The sequence below is a fragment of the Sturnira hondurensis genome, unplaced genomic scaffold, assembly GCF_014824575.4.
Source record: "Sturnira hondurensis isolate 20B ecotype Veracruz unplaced genomic scaffold, ASM1482457v3 Scaffold0009719, whole genome shotgun sequence".
NCBI lineage: Eukaryota > Metazoa > Chordata > Mammalia > Chiroptera > Phyllostomidae > Sturnira > Sturnira hondurensis.
Genome location: NW_028082350.1, coordinates 263,261 through 284,337, shown reverse-complemented (window position 1 = coordinate 284,337; position 21,077 = coordinate 263,261). Strand labels below are relative to the sequence as shown.

At 52.6% G+C, this 21,077-nt stretch overlaps 1 protein-coding gene across 4 annotated transcripts in view; it reads right to left on the bottom strand.

The window, feature by feature from the left end:
* Positions 1-21,077, bottom strand: part of BOC (BOC cell adhesion associated, oncogene regulated) — a 73,508-nt gene that overhangs the window by 5,853 nt on the left and 46,578 nt on the right. For 3 of the 4 annotated variants that reach the window (XM_037057383.1, XM_037057381.1, XM_037057380.1), the window contains 11 exons: positions 12,377-12,523; positions 10,603-10,746; positions 8,869-9,162; positions 8,235-8,507; positions 6,876-7,183; positions 3,494-3,653; positions 2,988-3,098; positions 2,306-2,512; positions 1,743-1,924; positions 1,327-1,432; positions 843-965 (listed from right to left, as the gene is read on the bottom strand). In XM_037057383.1, coding sequence (XP_036913278.1) covers positions 843-965; positions 1,327-1,432; positions 1,743-1,924; positions 2,306-2,512; positions 2,988-3,098; positions 3,494-3,653; positions 6,876-7,183; positions 8,235-8,507; positions 8,869-9,162; positions 10,603-10,746; positions 12,377-12,523 — 2,055 coding nt within the window. Of the gene's footprint in view, positions 1-842; positions 966-1,326; positions 1,433-1,742; positions 1,925-2,305; positions 2,513-2,987; positions 3,099-3,493; positions 3,657-6,875; positions 7,193-8,234; positions 8,508-8,868; positions 9,163-10,602; positions 10,747-12,376; positions 12,524-21,077 lie in introns of all 4 variants that reach the window. The other variant, XM_037057379.1, reaches the window with a different exon arrangement.

The following is a 21,077-nucleotide window of genomic DNA, read 5'->3' as shown; positions in this document are numbered from 1 at the left end:
CACTGGAGAGTCAGTCCTTCCAGACGACCAGTGTGAACCTTTTGTGAAGTCTCTGTTCTTCGCCCTGGGCACTCTGGGGGTCCCCTGATACAGGATTCTTAGCTGTGGATGTCCCTGCCCCTCACTTTACCGTGTGTGAGAGGAGAGGCAGGAAGAGCCCACAGCAGGCGCTCCCGTTTATCGAATGCTGGTGGAAAGCAGTGCAGAGCTGGAGAAAGAACGTGGCCAGTGGCCGCAAGAGGGGTTGTGTTCTTCTCTCTATTCCTATTCTTTGATGTTCTCCTGATTTTGTTCTTTGCAATACACCTATTTTATATACTTTGAGTAATTGCAACATGGAGATAATATCTATCCACTTGGCCAATGTGAAAATATTAACAAGTTATTATGCGAATATGTTTACATGTTTTAATGCAGAAAAGTCTGGGCTTGTAGTCAGACGAACTTGGCCTGCAGTGCGCCCTACTGCCAACTGGCGGCACAACATTGGACAAGCACGTAGTTTCCTTTCCCGTCTCACAGGTTTGTAGTCAAATTAGGTAAAACAATGACTGCAAGCATCAACTGTTACAGTAATAAGGTGTCTATAGAAAGTTTCCAACCTAAGAACGGGTTCCATTCCACGAGTTCCTGCAGGAGTTAGTTCCCAGGTTCCTCGTAGCCAGCCATTCATGCTTTAACGAGGCACATGCAGATGAAGGGTTAAAATGACAAAGTTTAGGGGTCCTTGGAAAATAGGGAGTCTTCCTGAGGTAGAGACACCCAGCAAGGCACATGCAACATCGATGCTGTCCCTGACTGCTGAAAAGCGCAAGAGGAAAGCAGAGCACCCAGGGACTCACCTTTGGTTTCGCAGATCATCACGTTGCTGAACTCGCTCTCGCCTCCTTCATTAAAGCACTGCATCTTAATGTCGTAGGAAGTCTCTGGCTGCAGGTGGCTGATCGAGTGCCAGTATTTATCCCCTGGAAGAGAGCGCGAGGGAGCCGCACGTGGAAAGGTGCCCCTGCTTCGCTTGGCCTGCAGCGGCAGGAAGACTCGGGCAGGCGGCGCGCTGGAGCCGGTGCCGTGGGGGCGGGGCGCAGCAGAAGTTTGGAGAAAATGTCCTGGGTTCCCACCCACGTTCCTGCTGCCCCATCACTGGGGGAAGGAGCTGTGTGGATTCATCAATTTGAACTTGATGACCCCAGTGTGTCAGGGAACAGCCAGTGACACGGGGCACAGATGCTTCGTGTCACACCAGCCCAGGTTCCGTATTTCTATCTCACCAACAGTGAGACCCCTTTGCCAACGAAGGAAATGAAATCACAGGAAAGCGTTTCTCACCTTCCACCATATCCTTCTTGTAGTCGCTGTCATTGTCACTGTCTGTGGGGCGGTAATAGATGTAGAAGCCATGGATCGGGGTGTTGTTGTTACTTGCTGGGATATACTGTGGGGACAGAGCAGAGAAATCACCAGGTGCGCGCAGCCCCCGGGGGGCCTGGCGGACGTTTCTGCTAATACTGTGGGGCTCTCTCCTTTCATTTAGCCCAGAGGCCCCCCCGTCTTTGGAGACAAGAAACAAACTGCCATTTCCCCAAAGAGTTAAGTGCCCTTTGAACCTTCCCAGGAAGATGGCAGATGGACAGACACACTGAAGGGAAGTACCGAGAAGAAGGGCTGAGGAAGAAGAGCGGTTCCTTCCTTCCCAGAGCGAAGCCCAGCCCCACCCCCACTGCGGTCTGTGCCAGGCCGCTCACCATCCACTTGAGCATGATGGTGGTCTCGTTGACGGCATCAGTGAAGGTGATGTAAGGGCCCGCCACGGGCCTCTCGTATATGCGGCCGCTGTAGCCTGACACCATGTATGGCTGGGAGGGGGCGCTGGGCTCGCTCTCCCCCAGCATGTTCAGAGCCCGGACTCGGAACTTGTAGGAGGTGCCTGGTGAGAGAGACACCGCTGAACCCAGGAGCTGGGAAACACCTTCTGATTCTCAGGCCCTGGACTTGGAGGGATCATCTGGGCAGCCCTTCCCCAAACGAAAGCCCCAAAGGACTCATGAGAACCCCCGCCCTCATCAGAAAGGAGCCACGCGGGAGCTGGCTCTGGGTCTCCTAGGGAGGCGGGGAGGAGGGCTGGTGGGACTGAGGCAACACCACCAAGAACATCCACAGGAACCTAGCGGCAGGTGGAGGAGGATGAGCAGTGAGAAAAACCTCCAAAGCTTCCACTCCCCTCTAGGTGCCCAAGGGGCAGCGTGGGGGTGGGCACAGGGGTCAGGGGATGGGGACGAGGCCAGGAGGTAGATGGCCAGGCCCCTACCTTTCTCTAGGCCCGTGATCTCCACTGAGAGCCGGGAGGGAGGGATGGCGCTGGTGGCTAGGATCCAGTCCCCCACTTTCTTCAGCCTCTTGTACTCCACACGGAAGGACTGGATCGGGAAGCCCCCGTTCCCACGGGGAATCCAGGTCACATACACTGATGTCTCAGAGGCCATGGAGATAGTGGGCCTGTCGGGAGCTTCGGGGGCTGGGGGAGACGATACACAGGGAGGGAAGGAGCAGGAGGAAGACGCAATGAGAAAATGGTTGCATCGCAAGTGGACTCGGCCTCCTCCTGATGGGAGCCTGTTCTTCCCCACGGCCCCCCACCCCTGGGGTCTGCACTTGATCTTCCTGGGGTTACCTGGGTGGCCCTCTGAGAGCTACCCCTCCGCAGGGTCAGAGAATGAAGGAGCCAAGGGCCACCTGCTCTCCACTCCACAGTCTCTGGGCCCACAGGGTCAGAACCCCAGTATTGGTCTCCAGTGTTTTATATGACAAGCTCCAATGTCTAGTTCTTCATTGTGGTTAACTGGGGAGATGCCGGGAAAATGTCATAAGGACTCCTGGCCCCACAGAACCAAAAGCCCATTCAACCTTCAGCAATGAGGCCTGAGGCAGTGGACCTGGTTCCAGTTACGACCACTCATCACTCCCACCCCTGTGGGTTTCTGGGGGCTTACGGGACAGGCGGCCGTGGTCTGGCTGGCTGCTGCTTTGGGGACTGGCTCCGGGGTCATCTCTCTGGATCTGCTGCTCCTTGTTGGCCATGATTTCAGGTTTGGGCCGCCGTCCTGGGCAGAAATGGGTTGAAGTCAGTAAGGGAGTGTGCATTAGGTCTCCCTCCCCACAGAGCCCTTTCTGCCTGAGGCTCTGCCACAGGGTCTGACAAAGAGACTCAAGTAGCCCAGGGCACTGAAGTCTTGTCTAGTTCTCAGCTCAGACTGAGTGTCCCGGTGCTGCATCTGGCCCCTAAGTGCAAGAGGGACAAAGGGATGCCAGAGAGGCTGGCTGGTGGCTCTCCTGATGAGAGGTGTAAACTCGGCCTGGGTATATGAACCACAGGGAGACTGGAGCTGGAAGGCAGGTGACCAGGTGGGGCAAGGTGAGCAAGGCTTTCCACCTGGGCCTGGCAGGATTTCCTCAGGCCCATGGGAACCCCAAGCTGGGGGCAATGATTGACCCTTACCAGTTCGGAAGGTGACCATGGCTGTCTGGCCTTCTCCTGCACAGTTATAAGCTGCCATCTCCACTTCATATAAGCTCCCGGGGTCAAGTCTGCTGAGGGTCAGGCGGTGCTGATTGGCTGGAATGTCAGAGATGGTCCAATCATCAGAGGAGTTTGTGACCTGCTGGGGAAGATGGCTTGTATAAGGACTGGCATCTCAGCCTGGAGCTACAGATGGGCTGTTGTTTGCAAGGAAATTGAGACCTGAGGCCCAAGGGTGGGGGCGGGGAAGGGGGAGAGTGGGCCCAGTTGGGAGAACGCGGGTGGTGGGGGTGCAGACCAGCCCTGCCGGCTCTGGGACGGTGAAGCCAGGCTCCCCGATCTCCATCTGGTGATCCCATCCAAGGAAGCCCGGTGGGACGGGTCAGAAGGCCTGACTCAGACTGCTGAGAATTTCTCCAAAGACCTCCCCTCTCCTTTTGAAAAACTCCACATTTAACTTTCTTTGTCCTTCCTCTGTGTAAATCAAACTCAGTTCCTTCAGTTCATGCGGTAACAGGAAGGTGGTGAGAACGATGGGAACAGTACCGGCGTGGGCAGCAAAGGCCACATTTGCCACGTGTTCACTGCGTGCCGGGCCTGGGACCGGGCGCCTCACACGCGCTAGGACAGCAGCCCGAGAGAGGTGTGAGGGATTTGCCGACAGCCACTCACTGGGGAGCAGAGACACCATGAGCACATGCTCGTAATCTTAACCTACTTAGAAAGGAAAACAATCTGGGAGCCCCCAAATCTGGGGTTCAGTCCTGGTTGTGTCTCTCGCAGGCTGTGGAACAGAAGCAAGTCCCCTAACCTCGCTGATCCCTAAGCCTTTCATTTATAAGATGAGGCAAATAAAATCTCTCAGATTATTCTGAAATTGGGTGATTTACGTAACATGTCGTGCTTTGGACAGAGGTGTGGACAGTAGTTCGCAGCACATGCCTGGCCCTCCCTGTGTGCCCCAGGCCCTCAGTGAGGTGTCTGCCATTTCAATTCCCTTTCTCTGCTCCTGCCCTCAGTCCTTGCTTCGAACTGAGAAGCCCTGGATGAATTGTAATGATTATGGGCTAATATTAATGGCTTCAAATTCCTAGCTCCTTAAAGAAAAAAAGGAACTCTAGGCTCCTCCAAAGGCGATGCTGAGCGGCTGCTCCCCTCACCAGCCCGACCTCTCAGGAGGAAACACTTCACTGCCAACTGTGCACATCTCAGAGCGCCTGCTGGGACCCGCGGCTGTGGTTTGCTGAAGGAATTCAACAGCTGGTAGGAAAGCTCTTAGTCCCAGGCAGAATATTCCAACGTAGAACAAAACCTGCTATTCAAGGGACAGGGATGGTCTGGGCTCACTAATGTCAGGCTTCCAGTATTTGTCCCGAGTGGGGAAGATTCTGCAAACTGAGAATCCCCAGCGGTGCTGGGAACCCAAACACAGTAGCCCAGCGTCTGCAGATGCAGCAGGAAATGAAACTTGCTTCATCGCGTGAAAAAGCAAAAATGAGCCGAATGATTCCCAGACTCCAGCAAGAGAAGGAGGTTGGAAAAACACAACCCAAATGCTGGTATTTCTTAATTCCTGAATTCCTTCTGATGTGATGATCCTTAAGACATGGTAGTCCCTGAAGGAACTGCTTTCAAGGCACAATTTCTGCCTTGGCCACGCCTACCGAACAGCTGCGGATGCCCCCCAGGGCGGGGGCCTGCTGGACGCCAGAGCCAGTGGGTGCCCCGTCTCCCTCGGCCCACCCAGCTCTGGCCTCACACTCCCACTGGGATCAGAAAAGAAAGTATGAAATAGACCGGTCATTAGTCACTGTCACACAGACGGAGAGGGCAAGAGTGGCCTCCGCCTGGCATTTCCGGATCGCCATGCACGGCCTTTGCCAGCCTGCCTCTTGGCGAGGCCATTTCATGGCCACCTCTTGGTCTGAAAAATATTATTCTTGCTCTCATGCTGGTTCTTATCTCCCAGGGACCGTGAGCGTCTGGCCTGCCCTGATCTTTGTCTGCAACTCTGAGGTGGAGGTGTCCAGTTACACGGGGAAATGAGGATTAGGACCAGCCCGGCCCCATAAGCAGGGCTGAACAATGCTGCTTTTTGTTCAAGACTCGTTCACCCCCTTTTCTGGCTGTCTGTAAAGAGGCCAACTGGCGGAGCGTTAATAAGAAACTGCTCTGCCCTGGGTGGCAGCCTTGCCCTGGGTGTCTTTTTGACAACCTCGGTGTCTCTGTGGACTGGTCCTGACTCAGGGTCTCCTCGAAGATCCCATAACAGGAGAGGGTAGGCGGAGAGAGGGGCTGCCGGCTCCACAGCAGGGCAGGCGGCTTCTGCATAGCCAGCGCTTTCTGCCGTGTTGTTTTCTGTTTGTTTTTTGGAGGGGAAGAGGAGTTGATAAATAGTTTTAGTTCCACATTCATATATATTCTCCAAATTTTCCTCCAGGTGCGCATAGAACTTTTACAAGCAAAAATATGATTGCATAATAAAGTCTGGCCATACAATACATTATGACTCATCAAATAAGGTTTTTAAAAGTCCATTTGAGAGCAGTAATTGACTACTGCCTGATGACCTGGGCAAATAAAGGACATGCACCTGGGACGAGCAGAAATATTTTCCAAGGGCATTTCCTCGAGGGAATTCCAGGATCACAACAGTGAGAACGAAGACTTGAAAGGGGATAACAGCCTGCAGGCCCCTTTCCGCTTCGCAGGACAAAGTGTCCGAGAGGATGGGCTGGCTTGGCTCCGTCCCGCACCCATCGGTGCCAGACAGGCCTTCCCTGATGACTCCCAAAACATTCGCTCGGACAGACTCCCTCTGTCAAGGCCTGAACAACATGATGGGCTTTCACCTCAAATGCCTGCTCGTCAGACTCGAGCCATGGTGAATCCTGAGAACCGAGGGGTCTGTTACAGCCCTCAGAGAAAACGGTTCTTCACAAATACTTGCTTTCCTGGCTCTAGAGCTAGCTCGCCATGCCGGAGTCCATGTAGGTGTACACCCAGCAGGGCTTTGTTGGGTTAAAAAAACAGAACAACACCAACAAGAAATGAGAGGGGGAAGTGGGGAGATGGGTAGCAGGTAACAGGGAAACTGTTCACTCTCCTCTGGGACTAGGAGCTGGTGCTGTGAGTTTCTGGGAAGCCTGTGCATGAAGCGCAGACCTGAAGGCAAACGCTCAGCTTTTTCCTCAGCACAGCCATCTTCCTGGGAGGTAGTAGGAAAGTGTGCAGGAGATGGAAGGTCAAGATCAGCAGTGGAGACTGGGGGTCCAGGATGCAGGAGCTCAAGGGGAGACAGCAGCAGACTGAGACTCCGGCCCAGCCTGAGAGGAGGAAGGCACAACGCCAGGCTCCATACCTTACGGTATTTCACCACATAGGAGAGGATTTGTGCCCGGCTGCCACCCTCGTGCCGAGGCCGCCACACGAGCTCGTAAGAGTCGGTCTTGGAAGTCCGGGGTGAGCTGAGGATGATGGGTGCCTCGGCGGGAGCCACCTGCCCCTTCTCTCCAGGGCACCGCAGGGAAGCTGGCTGCACTGACGTTGGAGGCCTCAGGACACCTGGATGCTCCCTCAGCATCTGGTTCGGGCTTCTGGGTCTCGGGGGTGGTAGGGGAGGTGTGGTAGTGTCCAGTTTAGCATCCCGCCATGGCCTCGGGGTTGTGCCTGGAATACCTCGCAGGAAAGAAAAGGAGGAAACAGGGTGTTAGTCACCCTGATCACCTGTTGAGCTGTTGCCCCCATAGATAAACAGTCAGAGAGAGACCTGGCATGACCATCGGCCCACTGAACAGGCTCTGTAGGAAGAGAGAGTGTCACGGCCCTGCCCACAGCAGGCAAAGGCAGCCTGGTGTCCCTCGTCCAGGCTTTGTGCCATGGCCCAGGCTGGGCAGGCCAGCATCTCTGCAACCTGCCTGTTTCCCTAAGCCCAGCCACCAGCCCCGTCTGAAGTGAACTATCTCAATTTGCTCCTGAGGTCCAGGACCGCTGTGCCCTCTTTCTCGTGTCTAATACTGTGGGCATGCCCTTCGCTGCAGGATCTTAGTGCCACGGCACAACACGGGTCTCCTCCCACTCCACCGCACTGGCCCGGAAACGTGTGACGGAAGGCCAGCTGTAAATGCCCTCAGAGAATCTGAGAAGCCAGGAGAGTCAACGTTTCCTTCAGAAAACCTCCCCGGACCCTGCTGACACTGGTTTTCCCTGGGCCTGACCTCCGGGACCACGGGGGGTTGGCATCTGATAACGCTGACTCAGCATTTCATTGTGTGTTGTCGTTCTCAAATCACTTCCTTGATAAGTTGTGTCTCCTCCATGAGAAAATTCTTCAGGTAAGTTCTTTGTTGTGTTTCCCTGTGTTCCCCAGGTTACCTAGCCCAGTGCCGGGCACACAGTGACCGCCCAGTCAGCACAGGTGCCACTGCCGCGAACCAGGCTGAAGACGCACCTGCTTCCCTTCACGTTGGAGCAGGGGTGGTCAGACTGGGTTTCATGGAACATGAAATTTAAAAAGGCTTTTTTAAAACTAGAATAAAACAGTTAAGTGGGTTATTTTCACTAGCAAAATCTGCGCCTGACTTTTTAATAAGTTAATATAAGTTTGCACTTCCAACGCAAAGCCCCTTCATTTTGTTTGATGTACGGGGTTCTATTTCAGACTTGAGAGAAGGGCTCTGTGTCTACCCCACCCAACTCCCAGCCCTGGTGTTGCACTCACTGGGCCTGGCGGTCCTCAGCTGGACCACGGCGTGGGCGCTCCCAACTTCATTCTCGGCCATGCACTGGTAGACACCTTCATCCTCGGGCCCCACGCTGACCACTCGCAGGGCCCTGCGGGACAGTCGGAGGCGCTGGCTGGAGGTGAGGGGCACGGCATTCCTCAGCCACAGCACTGAGGGCGGCGGGTTCCCTCGCACCTCACAGGTGAGCTTGGCACTCTGGCCCCAGGGGATGACCAGCTGGGACAGCTCCACAGTGACCTCAGGGGGTTCTGCCAGGAAACCAGAGCAGGGGTTAGCGAGGCTGAGTCTCCCTGTCCACACCCAGTCAGGCTGGGGGAGGGAATGCAGGCGGGAAAGGCTCCTTCCTTCCCTGTAGCTGCCGAGAGAGGAAAGGAAGGGCCCAGGTCTCCTTCATCAGCCACGACAGGAAGGGCAGAAAGCAGGTTGCCAGGCCCCTATACCCTAGGCCCTGGGATCTGAGGATCTCCACCTCTCTCAGTGATCCTCTGTCACTCACTGGAGATGTGACCATTCAGAAGGTACACAGCCCTGAGCCTGAAGTTATGAGCTTCCAGAAAGGCCATGTAGACCAAAGAGGTCAAGGAGAGGAAGGTCTACAGAGACACTCACCAAACACCTGGACGTTGTAGAGGATGACCGCTGCCCCAGGCTCCCCGACCCCGTTGTCGGCCATGCAGCGGTAGGTCCCGGAGTCCTCCTCGCTAGTGGTGTCGATAAGCAGGTTGCTCAGCAGGAAGCGTGTCTTGTTATAGCCCGCAACGCTGGACCCGTCCTTGGCCCAGGTAACCCTCGGGGGTGGAATCCCACCGGCCACGCACTCCAGGATGAGACTCTGGCCTTTGGTCACGATGATGGTCTGGGCCTCGGGGGGGTAGATGATGCGGGCAGCCTCAGCAGTGGAGCCTAGAGGGACGAGGCAGGGAAGGACTGCCTGTGGGACCAGGACTTGGTGTAGCGAATCCCTTCTGTGCCACCTTGGGCGGCCCGGGCCCAGGAGGCAGTCCCGGAGGTCATGGATTTGGAATCAAACGGCCTTCAGGAGCTTACAACCTATGTAAAGCGGGGCAAGTAACTTAACGCCCTTGGGTCTTGGTTTTCCTGAGAGAAACAGGGACTTTTAGCAGGAGCTGTCACAGTAAGAAATGAGACAGCAGTGGAGTAGCACTGTGGACAAAGCACACGTGTGGGCGACTGTGTATGTTGGCAGAGAGACAGATAAGGCAGTGGACAGAGGAACAACTCAAGTGGTGCAGGTCATTTTTCTTGCTTGCACGAAGTGAATGCTAAGACAGAGGATGAGGTGGGATACAGGAACCACAGTGGCCTCCAAACCCCAATCATGGGTCACAGTACCCCAGTGTCTCCCTCAGCATGAGCATCTTGCTGAGCTGAGCAGGATCTGTGGTTTAAAGATACACATTTCTCCTATCGTGAAGCCCCCACCCCAGACTGGTGAGCTATTAATACTTCATTAGGTTCTGAGCTGAGGAAGCTGCAATCTTTTTTCAACGCTGGGGAGTGACCGAGTAGAACTTACCGAAAGGCACGTTGCTTTTTAATGTGCCACTTTCCTTGGCAACCTTCAAAAAGCACATTGACTATGTGTGACTTTTGCTTTATGTGCCAACCAGGGACAGATAAGGTTTTATAAGACCTGAAACTCACACAGCCTGGGTGGCTCTCTTTCCGAAAAAAAAAAAACCCAAAAAAACAAAAAAAAACCCCAAAACAAAATTATCGATAAAAAAAACTAGGTGAATGAGGAACCACTGAAATTTTGCCTCATTATCTGCCAGTGGTGCCGACTCCAAAAATCTAGTAATTCCATGTTAAGATGTCACAACACCAAATACACAGAGAGCCTAGGAGAGAGCCTGGTGCATGGAGCGAGTTCAGCAAAGGGAGCTGTTTTTATACAATGGGGGCACGTGTGGGTCCCCACAGATTTTCACCAGAGGGAGGTGTTGGGCAAACTTCAGCGGAGCAGAATGCTGCCCTCAGTGTGGACACAAATGCACCATCGTCTTTCCTACGCATGCGCCGGCAGCTGCTGAGAGCCAGACTGTCCTGCCCCAGCTCACACATCCCAGTGGACCCCCATCCGCTCAAGGTTACCCAAGGAAGAAGAGCTCTCAACAAGGAGGGGGAAGGGGGTGCCTCTACAGCTCTACTTGAGTGACCAGGAAGCGCAGACTCCCGGTGAGCTCAGCCTAAGGGCGTGGACTGTGAAAGCTTGGCGCTTGGGCGGGGTGGGGCGCCCCCCATTCCGAAGAGAGCACAGAGCTGGAGCATTGACTGTGGCGCCCCAGACCCCGCCCCCACCAGGGAGACCCCGCCACTTACGGCGCACACGTAGTCTGTCACTGGAGCCTGAGGTTTTCACTTCTTGGGTCACTGGGTTGTAGGCGGCGCACTTGTACGTCCCCTCGTCCTCCCGGCTTGCGTTTACTATCTGGAGGTTCCCCGATGGCATGATCAGGTAATTATCTGAGGAAAGAGCAGGGGAAGGGAGCATGGGCCTAAAATACTACAGCCAAAGCTCCCACAAAGGTGGGGAGGGGACAGGTAGGGCAGGAGCCAGGAGCTGTGCACCTGAGTCCCAACAAGCCCACCCTGGAAATGCAATTCTCCCCATAAAACCTCACTCCCCGTGGGACAGAAGCGCCAGCCAGCTGACTGGCTGACTACCCAGGTTTGTGGAGGAGCATTTTATACTTTCAAGGGAGCTGGTAGGGTGAAAGGTAGCAGGATTTGGGTCCACCAGACCTAGACTCAAATTTCAAATGATGTAACATGCGCTGCCTCAGCCATTGTAAGGACCGAGGGGCCCATGCTGCAGACATGGTGATGACATGAAATGATCATCCCCACAATCCAACAGTAGGGAGGGGATGTGACGTTTAGAACTTCCCATCAGTCTCTGTCACAGTCACAGCGTTGAGCCACCTCACTACTGAATTTCTGCAACCAGGGAGGAATATTCTGACTCCCAACTATCACCCTCTATGGAGGCCACTGAAGCGCTTCCTTCTGTGTCACTGGCCTGCTAGGCTGTGTCTGCTCTGGGCCAGGGGTTCCAGGGAGGGGGCTTCAGGCTCTGGTCAGCTTCCTTCCACAGGAGATAGATGCACACTGCTAGATACACCAGTGATTGGAAGAGAGTTCAGCTTCCGGGCAGGCAAATTGCTGGCGCTCAGAGCTTTCTGGTGGCCTGCCCTGGGAGTGGTGGTGTCCCAGTACTTGGGACTTGCTAAGCCTGGTGCTTGCCTGTCTCTGGGTGTGAGCTCCTTAGGCAAATGCCAGACAGACTGGGGAAGCCCTTGACCCTTGTGGGATGCACAGGCCTTCTCCCTAAAGAAGCTTACTCCAGGCTTCTGCTGGGAACACTAGAGATCAATGCTGTTTTCTCAGTCTCCAGTTATTTCTGAGGAGCAGGATTAGGGCTTCTACACTTTCAAAAAAATTAGTTTTGTGTATTTTCTATAGTGAACACACATTCCTTGCATAACCAGAGAAAGTTAAAAGCTTATAGGCCATTTAAAAGGCATACATTTTGAGCTGTGGGGTTCAGTCAGTAGGGTCTAGCTGGCCTTGAGGGCAGGTCAGTTGTGGAGGAAACACCCTGTCTCTCTCCTGGCATTTCGAGCACCAGAGCTTGGCCTCCCCCAGGTGGCTGTGTTACCAGGAAAATGGGAAGAGGGAAAACTGAAGTTCCACTAAAAGGACTGCTCTGCTGTGTGGGGACCCACTCCACCCCACACTCTGCAGCTACGGGAACAGGTTTGCCGGGCAGCCTTTTTGCGTTTGCCTGGTGGCCAGGAGCTCACATGGGGTGGAAATCTGGAGCCCTGTGCTGACAGCCCCGATCGGATAGCAGTAGCTCAGCAACAGCTTCCAGGGCCTCAGAGGATAAAGAAATTCCTCAGGACAAGGCAGAAGACCTCCATAAAAGAGGCTAATCCCTTTACGACCCCCCAGGGATAAACGTCAAGTTGAAGGCAGCGGACCAGCATGAGGAGGGAGGGATCTATCGGGTGTTGATAGGGGTTTGGGAAGCAGAGGTCAGGGGCGGCCAGCTTCCCTCCTGGCCTTGGTGGCCGGGCTCCCGCTCGCTCACCTCTGGATGCCTCCAGCCACTCTTGTTTGACACTGTATCGAACCTGGGCTTTTGGGTGGCTCTCAGGAAGGTGGCAGGCAATGACGGCCGTGTTCCCCTCATCTACTTCGATCACGTGCTGCACGTCTAACTTGAAGTCCTGGAGGTCTGTGGAGAGAAGGGAAGGTGCCAGTTGAGCCTCGACGGAGGGAACGCGCAATGTTGCAGGCTGGTTTGTGGTTTGGAGTCTTTTGTCACCCCCACACAGCGGCAGAACCTCACACACAGGGGGCTCTCTGGGGGTTCTCCAAGTCCTTCCTCTAGCCTTTCGTGGCCTATGGCAGTTTAAAGGATGGAATGTGTGGTGGTCCTCCGTACTGCCCGAGAGTCCAACTTGGTGTATATAAGCTGCAGGGCGGGGGTGGACGCCGAGAATTCCATCCGGAGGTGCCTGTGAAGCAGACCAGCCTCTTTTGTTACACCGAGACCTGGGGATGAGTTGGCCGGGCCCACTGCAAAACCTGGTCAGGGTCAAGGCACAAACGTCCTGGCACAGCCCACCGAATGGAGACAGAAGGCACAAATAAAAGGGAATGCTGATGTCTTCAGTTGAGAACAGCCTTCCCTGGTTCTGCTGAAGCATCCACAGTGAAGAGCGGCAGGCCCAGGGGTTTGCTCAGTTACCAACCGTGGTTATGAGCAGAGGTGAGTCCTGCTATGAGGAAGCTATGCTCTTCGTCATGGCTAACACTTCTTAGGGCTGCCGTGGGGATCTGAGGATGCCCGACAGGTTTTCTAAGGCCAAGAGGGGGCTCCTCTTTGGTGTGGCTTAATGGCAGGGGTCTAGGGGAGGCTGAGGATCCTGACACCAGGCTGCAGGTCCTGGTTGCACAGCGGTCGAGCTGGCAGGGCGGCAAGAAGACTGGGATCTAAGCTGAGAGAAGATGGATATCCATCTGGAACAAGAGCAGAATGCTTCCCAACCAATCCCACAGTCCAAACCACAAAACTCTCTTTGTAGGAGCCGAGTCACTGATACTGCTGAACAGAATGGTCCACTTGTGCAGCAAAACCAGAGTGAGATAAAAGGAGGAGAAAACATTTACCCAGACTTCATAACGGTACTTCGAAAATACCCTAGAGGTTCCCTCACTGCGTGCTGTCCACACCGAATTCTGCTCACCTCCAGAGACCTGATAACCATCGGTGTTCACTACAATCCCACTGCAAGACCCCACCTGCCTGTGCCGTTTCCACAGAAGACCCAGAGGAGGCAACAGGAGCAGTGGGGAGTCAGGTTTCTTACAGAAGAGATAGTTAAGAAAAACAAACTTACTGTCACCAAAGGAGAGTCCAGTGATTCAGGCACTTAGTGAGGTCAGGAGGTCCTCACTTAATGGAACTTTCCAGAAGCTCTCCGTCAAGCCAGGGCAGGAGAGCCCTTTTGTTTGTATGCAAGGATCATAGTCCCTTTGATTACTGTATCAGTTGTGAACTGTTTGGGGGCAGGGATCGAGGTTTCATATATATGTTTTCCAAACCTAACCCAGGCCTGACCTGAGTAGGTGTCCAGTAAACGTCCAATGATGGAAGGAATGACTGTCTTGGAGCTGGCTGCTCAGTCAGGTACAAGATGCCCATTTATGCCGACCCTGAACTCAAATTTCCTGGCTGAGTCTGGTCTGCATTGTGAGCTCAAGAATAAGGGCCCAGCACAACACATTTTCTGTGAACCTTTTATTCAAGTGTGGCCAAGCTTTTATGTAAGTGTGGCTATTTCGAAAATAGAATGTTTCTTGAGAGGTTACTTCCAGGGTCACAGGAAAGGGGTATAGTAGGTCCAGTAAATGTGGAGTAAGAAATAAGTGCTGTTCACGGCATGGCAAAACAATGACGGGCTGCCCTATTTGTTCCCATTACCCCACCTCCCTCTGCAGGCTGACCAAGTGGTGCCTGCGGCCCTCGGGAGACTCTCATGGGTCCAGTCCTTTGGGTGGGTGACCCTCCTTCCTTGCCACAGAACTTCGTGCTTTCTGAGAAAGCACACATTAGTTCAGAGCCTTCTGGGCTTTTAAAGAATCATCTCATCATTATTTAATTTTGTGTGTGTGATATCTGACCCCAAGTAAATTGTAAATTCCCAGTGAGCAGTCTATTTTACAATCCAGCCCCCCACCCACCCCCTGCACAGTTTTCAGGAGACAATAAATGCTCTCTAAATCCTTGTGGAGTACTTTGGCAGCTTCATGAGTGTGCAACCTGCCCAGTGGTGCAGGGCCCTGTGCTTGGAAGGGGTCAATGCTTGGTTTAAGGGTCTGCTGTCACCATCTTGAAATTCTTACTAATGTTTGAACCAGGGACCCCACATTTCCATTTTGCACTGGGCCACCCAAATTACAGCACCCAGCTACGGGTGAGCCTTTCAGCCGAGACATTCACTGGATGCATTTTTTCTTAGAAAAGAAGATATGGACTATGGGAAAGGGTGGGCAGCCTGTGCTCAATGTGCTCTAGCTAAATATTGCTAACTGCTTTCAAAAGCAATGCACTTAAACAATACGAAGGCCTTAACCCTTCTCAGCTCAGTGCATGTGTACCTGCCAAGTCAGGAGGCCCCCGCCACGGAGCGAGTTGTGAGCGCGGTGAGCTCAGGGGCCTCTGGGAATTCCTCCATCACTGAGCAGCGCTCTCTTCACTGGTCTCATACACACCTAAAAATACTCCACTGAGAGTTTTTGAGTTTTTTCTATCCTCCCCCGTAGCTTTACCTCATTCCAAGAAAATGTGCCTCAAGCGAGAATATATTTAAACCTAACAGATCATTTTGCAACAAAGATGGGAGCCACTGAAAGGAGTTTGGCACCAGAATTCCATATCCATCGTAATAGCCCTGGGCTACTGCCCCATTGTAACTGAGGGCTCATTCAGGCAGGAGCATGCCCTCCTCCGCGCACCCACTTCCCCCACCCAGTCCTACAAACACCATGTGCCTCTACGCCCCTCTTGGCTCTTCCCGCACCCGCTGACAATGGCCGGGCTAGAGACAGAAGGCTGTGCAGTGGGAGAGGCGTGAGGCCGGGCACCAGTCAGCCATGTGCGTAGACAGCCCCTGTGTTCTGATGCCAACATGTGCACAACAGCCTGCGCAGGCAGGACCAAGGACACCCCAGCTGTGCACCCAGCTCCCCACCAGGGCTGACTGGCAAGCAAGCCTTCCTGGCTTCAAAACAAATAAGCAGCAATTTAGCCCTTGGCCCTGGCCTCTCCGTGGGCCTCCTAAACTTAAGCCTTGGCTGTTGCTTCACTAGACAAACTCCCCATTTGGCTGCTGGAGCAAAAGTTGAGTTTCCCTACGTGATCAAAGGAAGAGTGATGGACGGTTGAAAATCACAGCAGCCCCCTTCTAGTGTTTTGGGGCAGAGGAAGGGGACCAGGGACGAATGGAAGCTTCATAATCAACAACAGCCTCATTAGCCACCAGGCAGGGCAGGTGCAGAGGGATCCATTCGGCTGCATGGGAAGGAAAGCAGCCTGTTCCCAGGCCCTTTTGTCTGCAAAACTGGTTTCCTGGCCAGTCTCTGGGCTGCTCCCGGGCGTCTCACTGGGAATCAGGGGCAGGCCCTTGAGCTACAAATGGGGTGAGCAGGCCTCGATTCAGAAGGAAGGATCAGGTTTCATGGGGAAATGGTTTGACAGGACACCTGTCCTTGCCTGTTGGCTGGTGTGTTTAAGAAATCCAATAGCGGAATGTTTTTGCAGCTTTAATCCTCCTACCTTCCCTCAGACCCTCTTTTGCCTCCTCCCTTTGTGTAGTCTTCCAGCTATTTTATTAACTTGTCTGCACTGATCAAATGCCAATAGGCCCACTTTGGTTTCGCCGCTTTCAGCAGGTCAGAAGCCCTGGTTGCTGGAGCCATCTCAGAGTTTACTGACCTTCCTTACTTTCAACAGAACTTGGTGCTTTCTGAGGAGGCTCATATTAATCTAGGTTCCAAACAGAACTCTGCCCAGTTCCTTGCCTTCTAAGTGCTTGGTTTCTTAAGGGAACATTGATGTCCTGATCTATCGCTTCCATAGGACCTGGGATACACACATCACAGGCATTTGTTCAGACAGAAATCATGTCACTGTGCTGTGTGTTTCCTCTTCAAATTTGCAGGGTACATCACACATGCTGGGGGCGGGGAGGCAACTAAAAGACACTTAAAGGCACATGGGTGTGGCTGCCACCACCAGGCTCACAGGAGAAACCACAGTGGACGACAAGTTTTAGCTTGAGCCCCTTTTGAATTTCCTTCGCACCACCTTCTAGACCCAGTCCTTTACTTACTAAAAGGCTCAGTAGAGCTATGCGTTAAGTTAAAATATTTGGTACATGTTCATGCATTATCATAATGCAAAACTGTCAAATCTTAATTAGGCGCAGCCCCCTGATTTTCACAGAATTCACACGGTTACAGGTGCCCCCCACCGTACTGCGCCGTGCTGCGCCACACCATGCCTCAGCAGAATGCTCCAAGTGGAACCGTTAAACTTGACAATCACTTTCAAGGAGCTCCTCTACTCCATCCTCTTCTCCCTGAGCTCTCACTCAGGCTACAGATCAAACTTCAGTTCTGTTTAAGAGGTCAGGTACAACGGGGCTTTTGGCTGGAGGCTGGAAGGAGTTACCAACACCCCCATTTCCATGAGCCCACTTTAAAAAGCTGGCTTTCTCCCCACCGCAACGAATCTCTCATACAGTCAGCCCTGTCCTCCCCGCCTGCCTGTTTTCAGGAATCACAAGGCAAGCCTGCACTCATCTGCTGGGGCCTGGACACGAGCCACCGGGTTGCGGGGGCTCCTCGGTGGGGCTCTCTGGCAGTGCTGCCAGGGTGGCTCTGCGGCCTCGCGGCCACCGGCAAGTTTCTGGGCTATTTCTGCTCCCTACCACTCACGGCCTCCAGGCCCCAACTTGTCTCTACGGTGGTTTGTTGTATCTGTGGCAAAGCATGGAAAGGTTCTGCTCTAACAGAGCACTCCGCAGTGGCATGCTGACCCCATAGTTCCTCCCCACACCTTAGTCCCTTCTGGAAAGATGGGAAAGTGCAAGGGAAGCAAAGGTCCTACCAGCTGTCTGCACAGAGCCTGTGGCTCATTGCTCTACAGATGGGCTTGGAGGTGGAGTTGGTGAAGGTGAAGGGTCCCTGGCACTGCCTCCCTATGCCGCCTCTGACATTGCAGAGGCTCCCCAGGTCCTGACTGCTTCGCCAATGGGCAATGGGCAGAGGGAGAATCACCACATGGCTCTCAGTCTTCAAGTTACCTGAGGAACCAAGGCTTGGCAGGACCCCAGACTAGTTCTCTGAAAGAAAGTGCTTTGCCAGTGAATCAGTTACAGAAGCAGAGTCCAGGGTGGAGCTCGACAGGGCTTTCACTAGGTCCGAAAGCCTAGCTCCCAGGAGAGGAGGGGGTTTGCTGTGGGATAGGCAAGCATCTCAGAAACCAGGCATCCTGGGCAGTGACTAAACCCTTTGCCAGTCTGTTGCCCTGGCACACAGACCACTGAAACCAAACCCACAGTAACCCACAAGACAGGGCAAATCAGGGTATTCTGTAGTCAGCATTTAGCACAATACCATCGCTCCAGGCATCACTGAAACATTCCTTCAGCCAGCCAGGAGCTGGAGGTTATGTAGCACGCCAGGCACTGCAGAGGATACCAGACGACAGAGTTCCTAATCACGAGGAGCTTCAGTGGACAAGACGTACACAAGGCAGGATACAACAATTTCCAGAGCGATGCCCCCAAGCCTAGCCCACCTCCACCAGCATTCCAGCCTGGGTCAGGCCACTTGGGTCTCCCAAGGAAATTTAGAAAGGAGCCTGGCAGAGTGAGTCCTCCTCTCTTCACAGGCAGGGTGAGTGGATAAATAGATTTGCTCTGTATGGGATTTTTTTTTTCTGCCTGTCCAACTGCACAAATAATTTGGGCTCTGAAGCACTCTCCTGCCAGCCATGGAAACATGACATAAAATTTCTCAAACACACTTTCTGATGAAAACAAGACACACTCTCTTTTATTTAAATAAAAAACAGTTCCCATGGCGGGGGCGGGGGGCGGGGGGAGAAACCTTTGCAGATGCCAAACACATTAGTTGTTAAACCTTGTGTTTCTTTCCGTTCCTTTGAGTTGAGGTGGGGTTTCCGCCCAGACTTGAGCCCTGAGAGAAAGCCTAGGTGGGAGAAGAGCGTGCAGAGCCAGGGGGATGGGGACCGAGATTGAAGCCACGACAGTAGGGGGGGGGGAGGAGAAAAGGCATGAGGGTGTGTGTGAGAGGAAGGAGGAGGACAAATAAGAAATCTAGTTTGCCGTGTCATTAAACGATTCGCAATAAACTGGCCTAATGCTTCAGGAATTTCTTGGCTTGAACCAATTAAAAATATATATTTTTAAAAAAGACATAAGAGGAGAACGAGCAATGTGATTAATCCTTGAAGACAAGTCAAGGATGGGGGCCATGTCTCCACTGAGTCTGGCAGCCAGATGAACCAGGATGTCTGCAGACCATCTCGTTTATCTGACTTTGGCGCTGCTATGAGGTGGGGCTGGTTAGCAGGACTGGGGAGTTTCTTTTGGACCAAAGGAAGGAATGAAATGGTTTGAAAAAAAAAAACACTGAGGAAAAAAAGAAGAAGGAAAAAAAGATTTATTTGCTAGCAACCCACATCACACATATTTCTCTGATCAACTCAATATAAACTATAAACTCTAGCAATGGGAAAATTAATGTGAATCCTGGTGGTCTGGACTCATCAGAGCCAGAGCTCGGCCCTGGCACGGCCTCTGGCAGGCAGGCAGCCTGCCCAGGAAGAGGGAGAGGAGTGAAAGGGAGCCCAAGGCGCTCAGAGGGAGAATGAAGATGAGCAGCAGCGTGCCTTTAAAGACAGAGTTCTAGGTGGGAGAGGCAGGGACACTGTCCTAACGCCACTGAAGCCCACAGTGGTTCCCGCTTCTGCCCTCACACCTGGGAACGGCAGGTTCCTAGGGCAGTGGCTTCTGATGCCACCCACCCTCACCTCTGATAGTGTCCCTGAGGTGTCTGGTAGGACACAGAGCCACCACATTCATTGGCATCTCCTTTCAAAGGTTCCAAAGTTTCCTCCAAACATCTCAGTTCATTTTAAGCAGCCTTTTGTTGCTCATACCTAACAGTTTTTCTAAACCCTTCCTGAATTTCTTTGTCTCTTCAACCTGTTTATACCCTGAGTTCTTGCTTCCTCCTTTCTTCCTTATTTCCTTAAAACATTTAATATGTCAGGATTTGGTGAAGAAGACTTGGTTCACTTTCTGCAAGCCATTTTTGATCTTCCAGAATTTAAACACATTTTATCTACAGTCTTCCTCTTGCTAGACACTCGGAAGGCCTAGCAGTGTGGTCACAGAAATGAGTGGTCATGTTCCTGCCTCCAGGCAATGAGGCCACGGTGGGATCGAAATACACCCCACATGACAGTAAGGAAGCTGGGAAGAAGAGACCCTACTCCAGACACTTGGGGAGTTGAAGGGGTCAAGAAAAGATTCCTAAAGGAGAAGATACTTGAGGCTTGAAAATTGAGAAGGAACTCATTAAACCAAGGGAGGTAGGCGCTCTCTGGGGAAGGGAGTGGAAAGGAAGATGCTGTAGGCAGATGGGGTACCATTCCAAGAACAAGGGGCAAGTGCCAGATGAAATGAGAACACGGCAGAGTTCAATGAGAACATGGCAGGTCTGCAGTGGAGGGCGGGGCTCTGAGACAGGCTTCTGCTCACCTTGCTGCTGGCTGAGCCTCAGTCTGATTCCTGGAATCTTCAAATATTTTTTAGCAGAAGAAGAGCACAGTCACTCAAAATTAAACACAATTTTCCCCATAGGAAAAAAAGTGCTGTTTTTGCCCCTCGGCAAGATTTTTTTGTTTTTAGGTTTTTTTGCTTACATTTTTCCTCAATATTAAGAAATGATTCTTTATCTTAGACGTGAACATTTGTTCTGTTTGCAGGATAGAATCACTGTTCTTTCGTTCTCAGGGTTCTTACCAGATCCTAAAAATGGCTGAAACTCTAAAAACAAGATCAAAGTGGAAATCCCTAAGCTTTTCTACACACAGATAAGGAAGAGCCAAGGGAGCCACTTGTTCTCTTAATTCTTTCTTGTACAGATTTTATTCATTATTTATTTTTAGAGAGGGGGGCAGAAGGAAGGAAAAGAGGGAGAGAAACACATATGTATGAGAGAAAGGTCAGTTGGGTGCCCCTCCCACAACCCCAGTGGAGAACCTGGCCTGCAATCCAAGCCTGTGCCTGACAAGGAATGAACTGGCAACCTTTCAGTTCACAGGCCGGTACTCAATCCAGAGTCACACCAGCCAGGGCTGATTCTTTCTTTTTCATTTTAAAGAAATTGTCTTGGTACTGTCCAGTGTTGAACAGTTGGCTTAGTTGGCTGGGCGGCGCCTGCAGAGCGAAAGGTCACCGGTTCAATTCCTGATCAGGTCACATGCCTGAGTTGTGGGTTCAGTCCCCGGTCTGGGCACTTCAGGCAACCGATCAATGTTTCCCTCTCACGTCAATGTTTTTCTCCCTTTCTTTCTCTCTCCCTTCCCCCTCCCTAAATATAAATGAATAAAAGATTTTTATAAAATTTTCTTGCATAATGTTTCCTAAAGGATTCCAGTGATTTCAAGCAAGCTAATTACAGCAGTC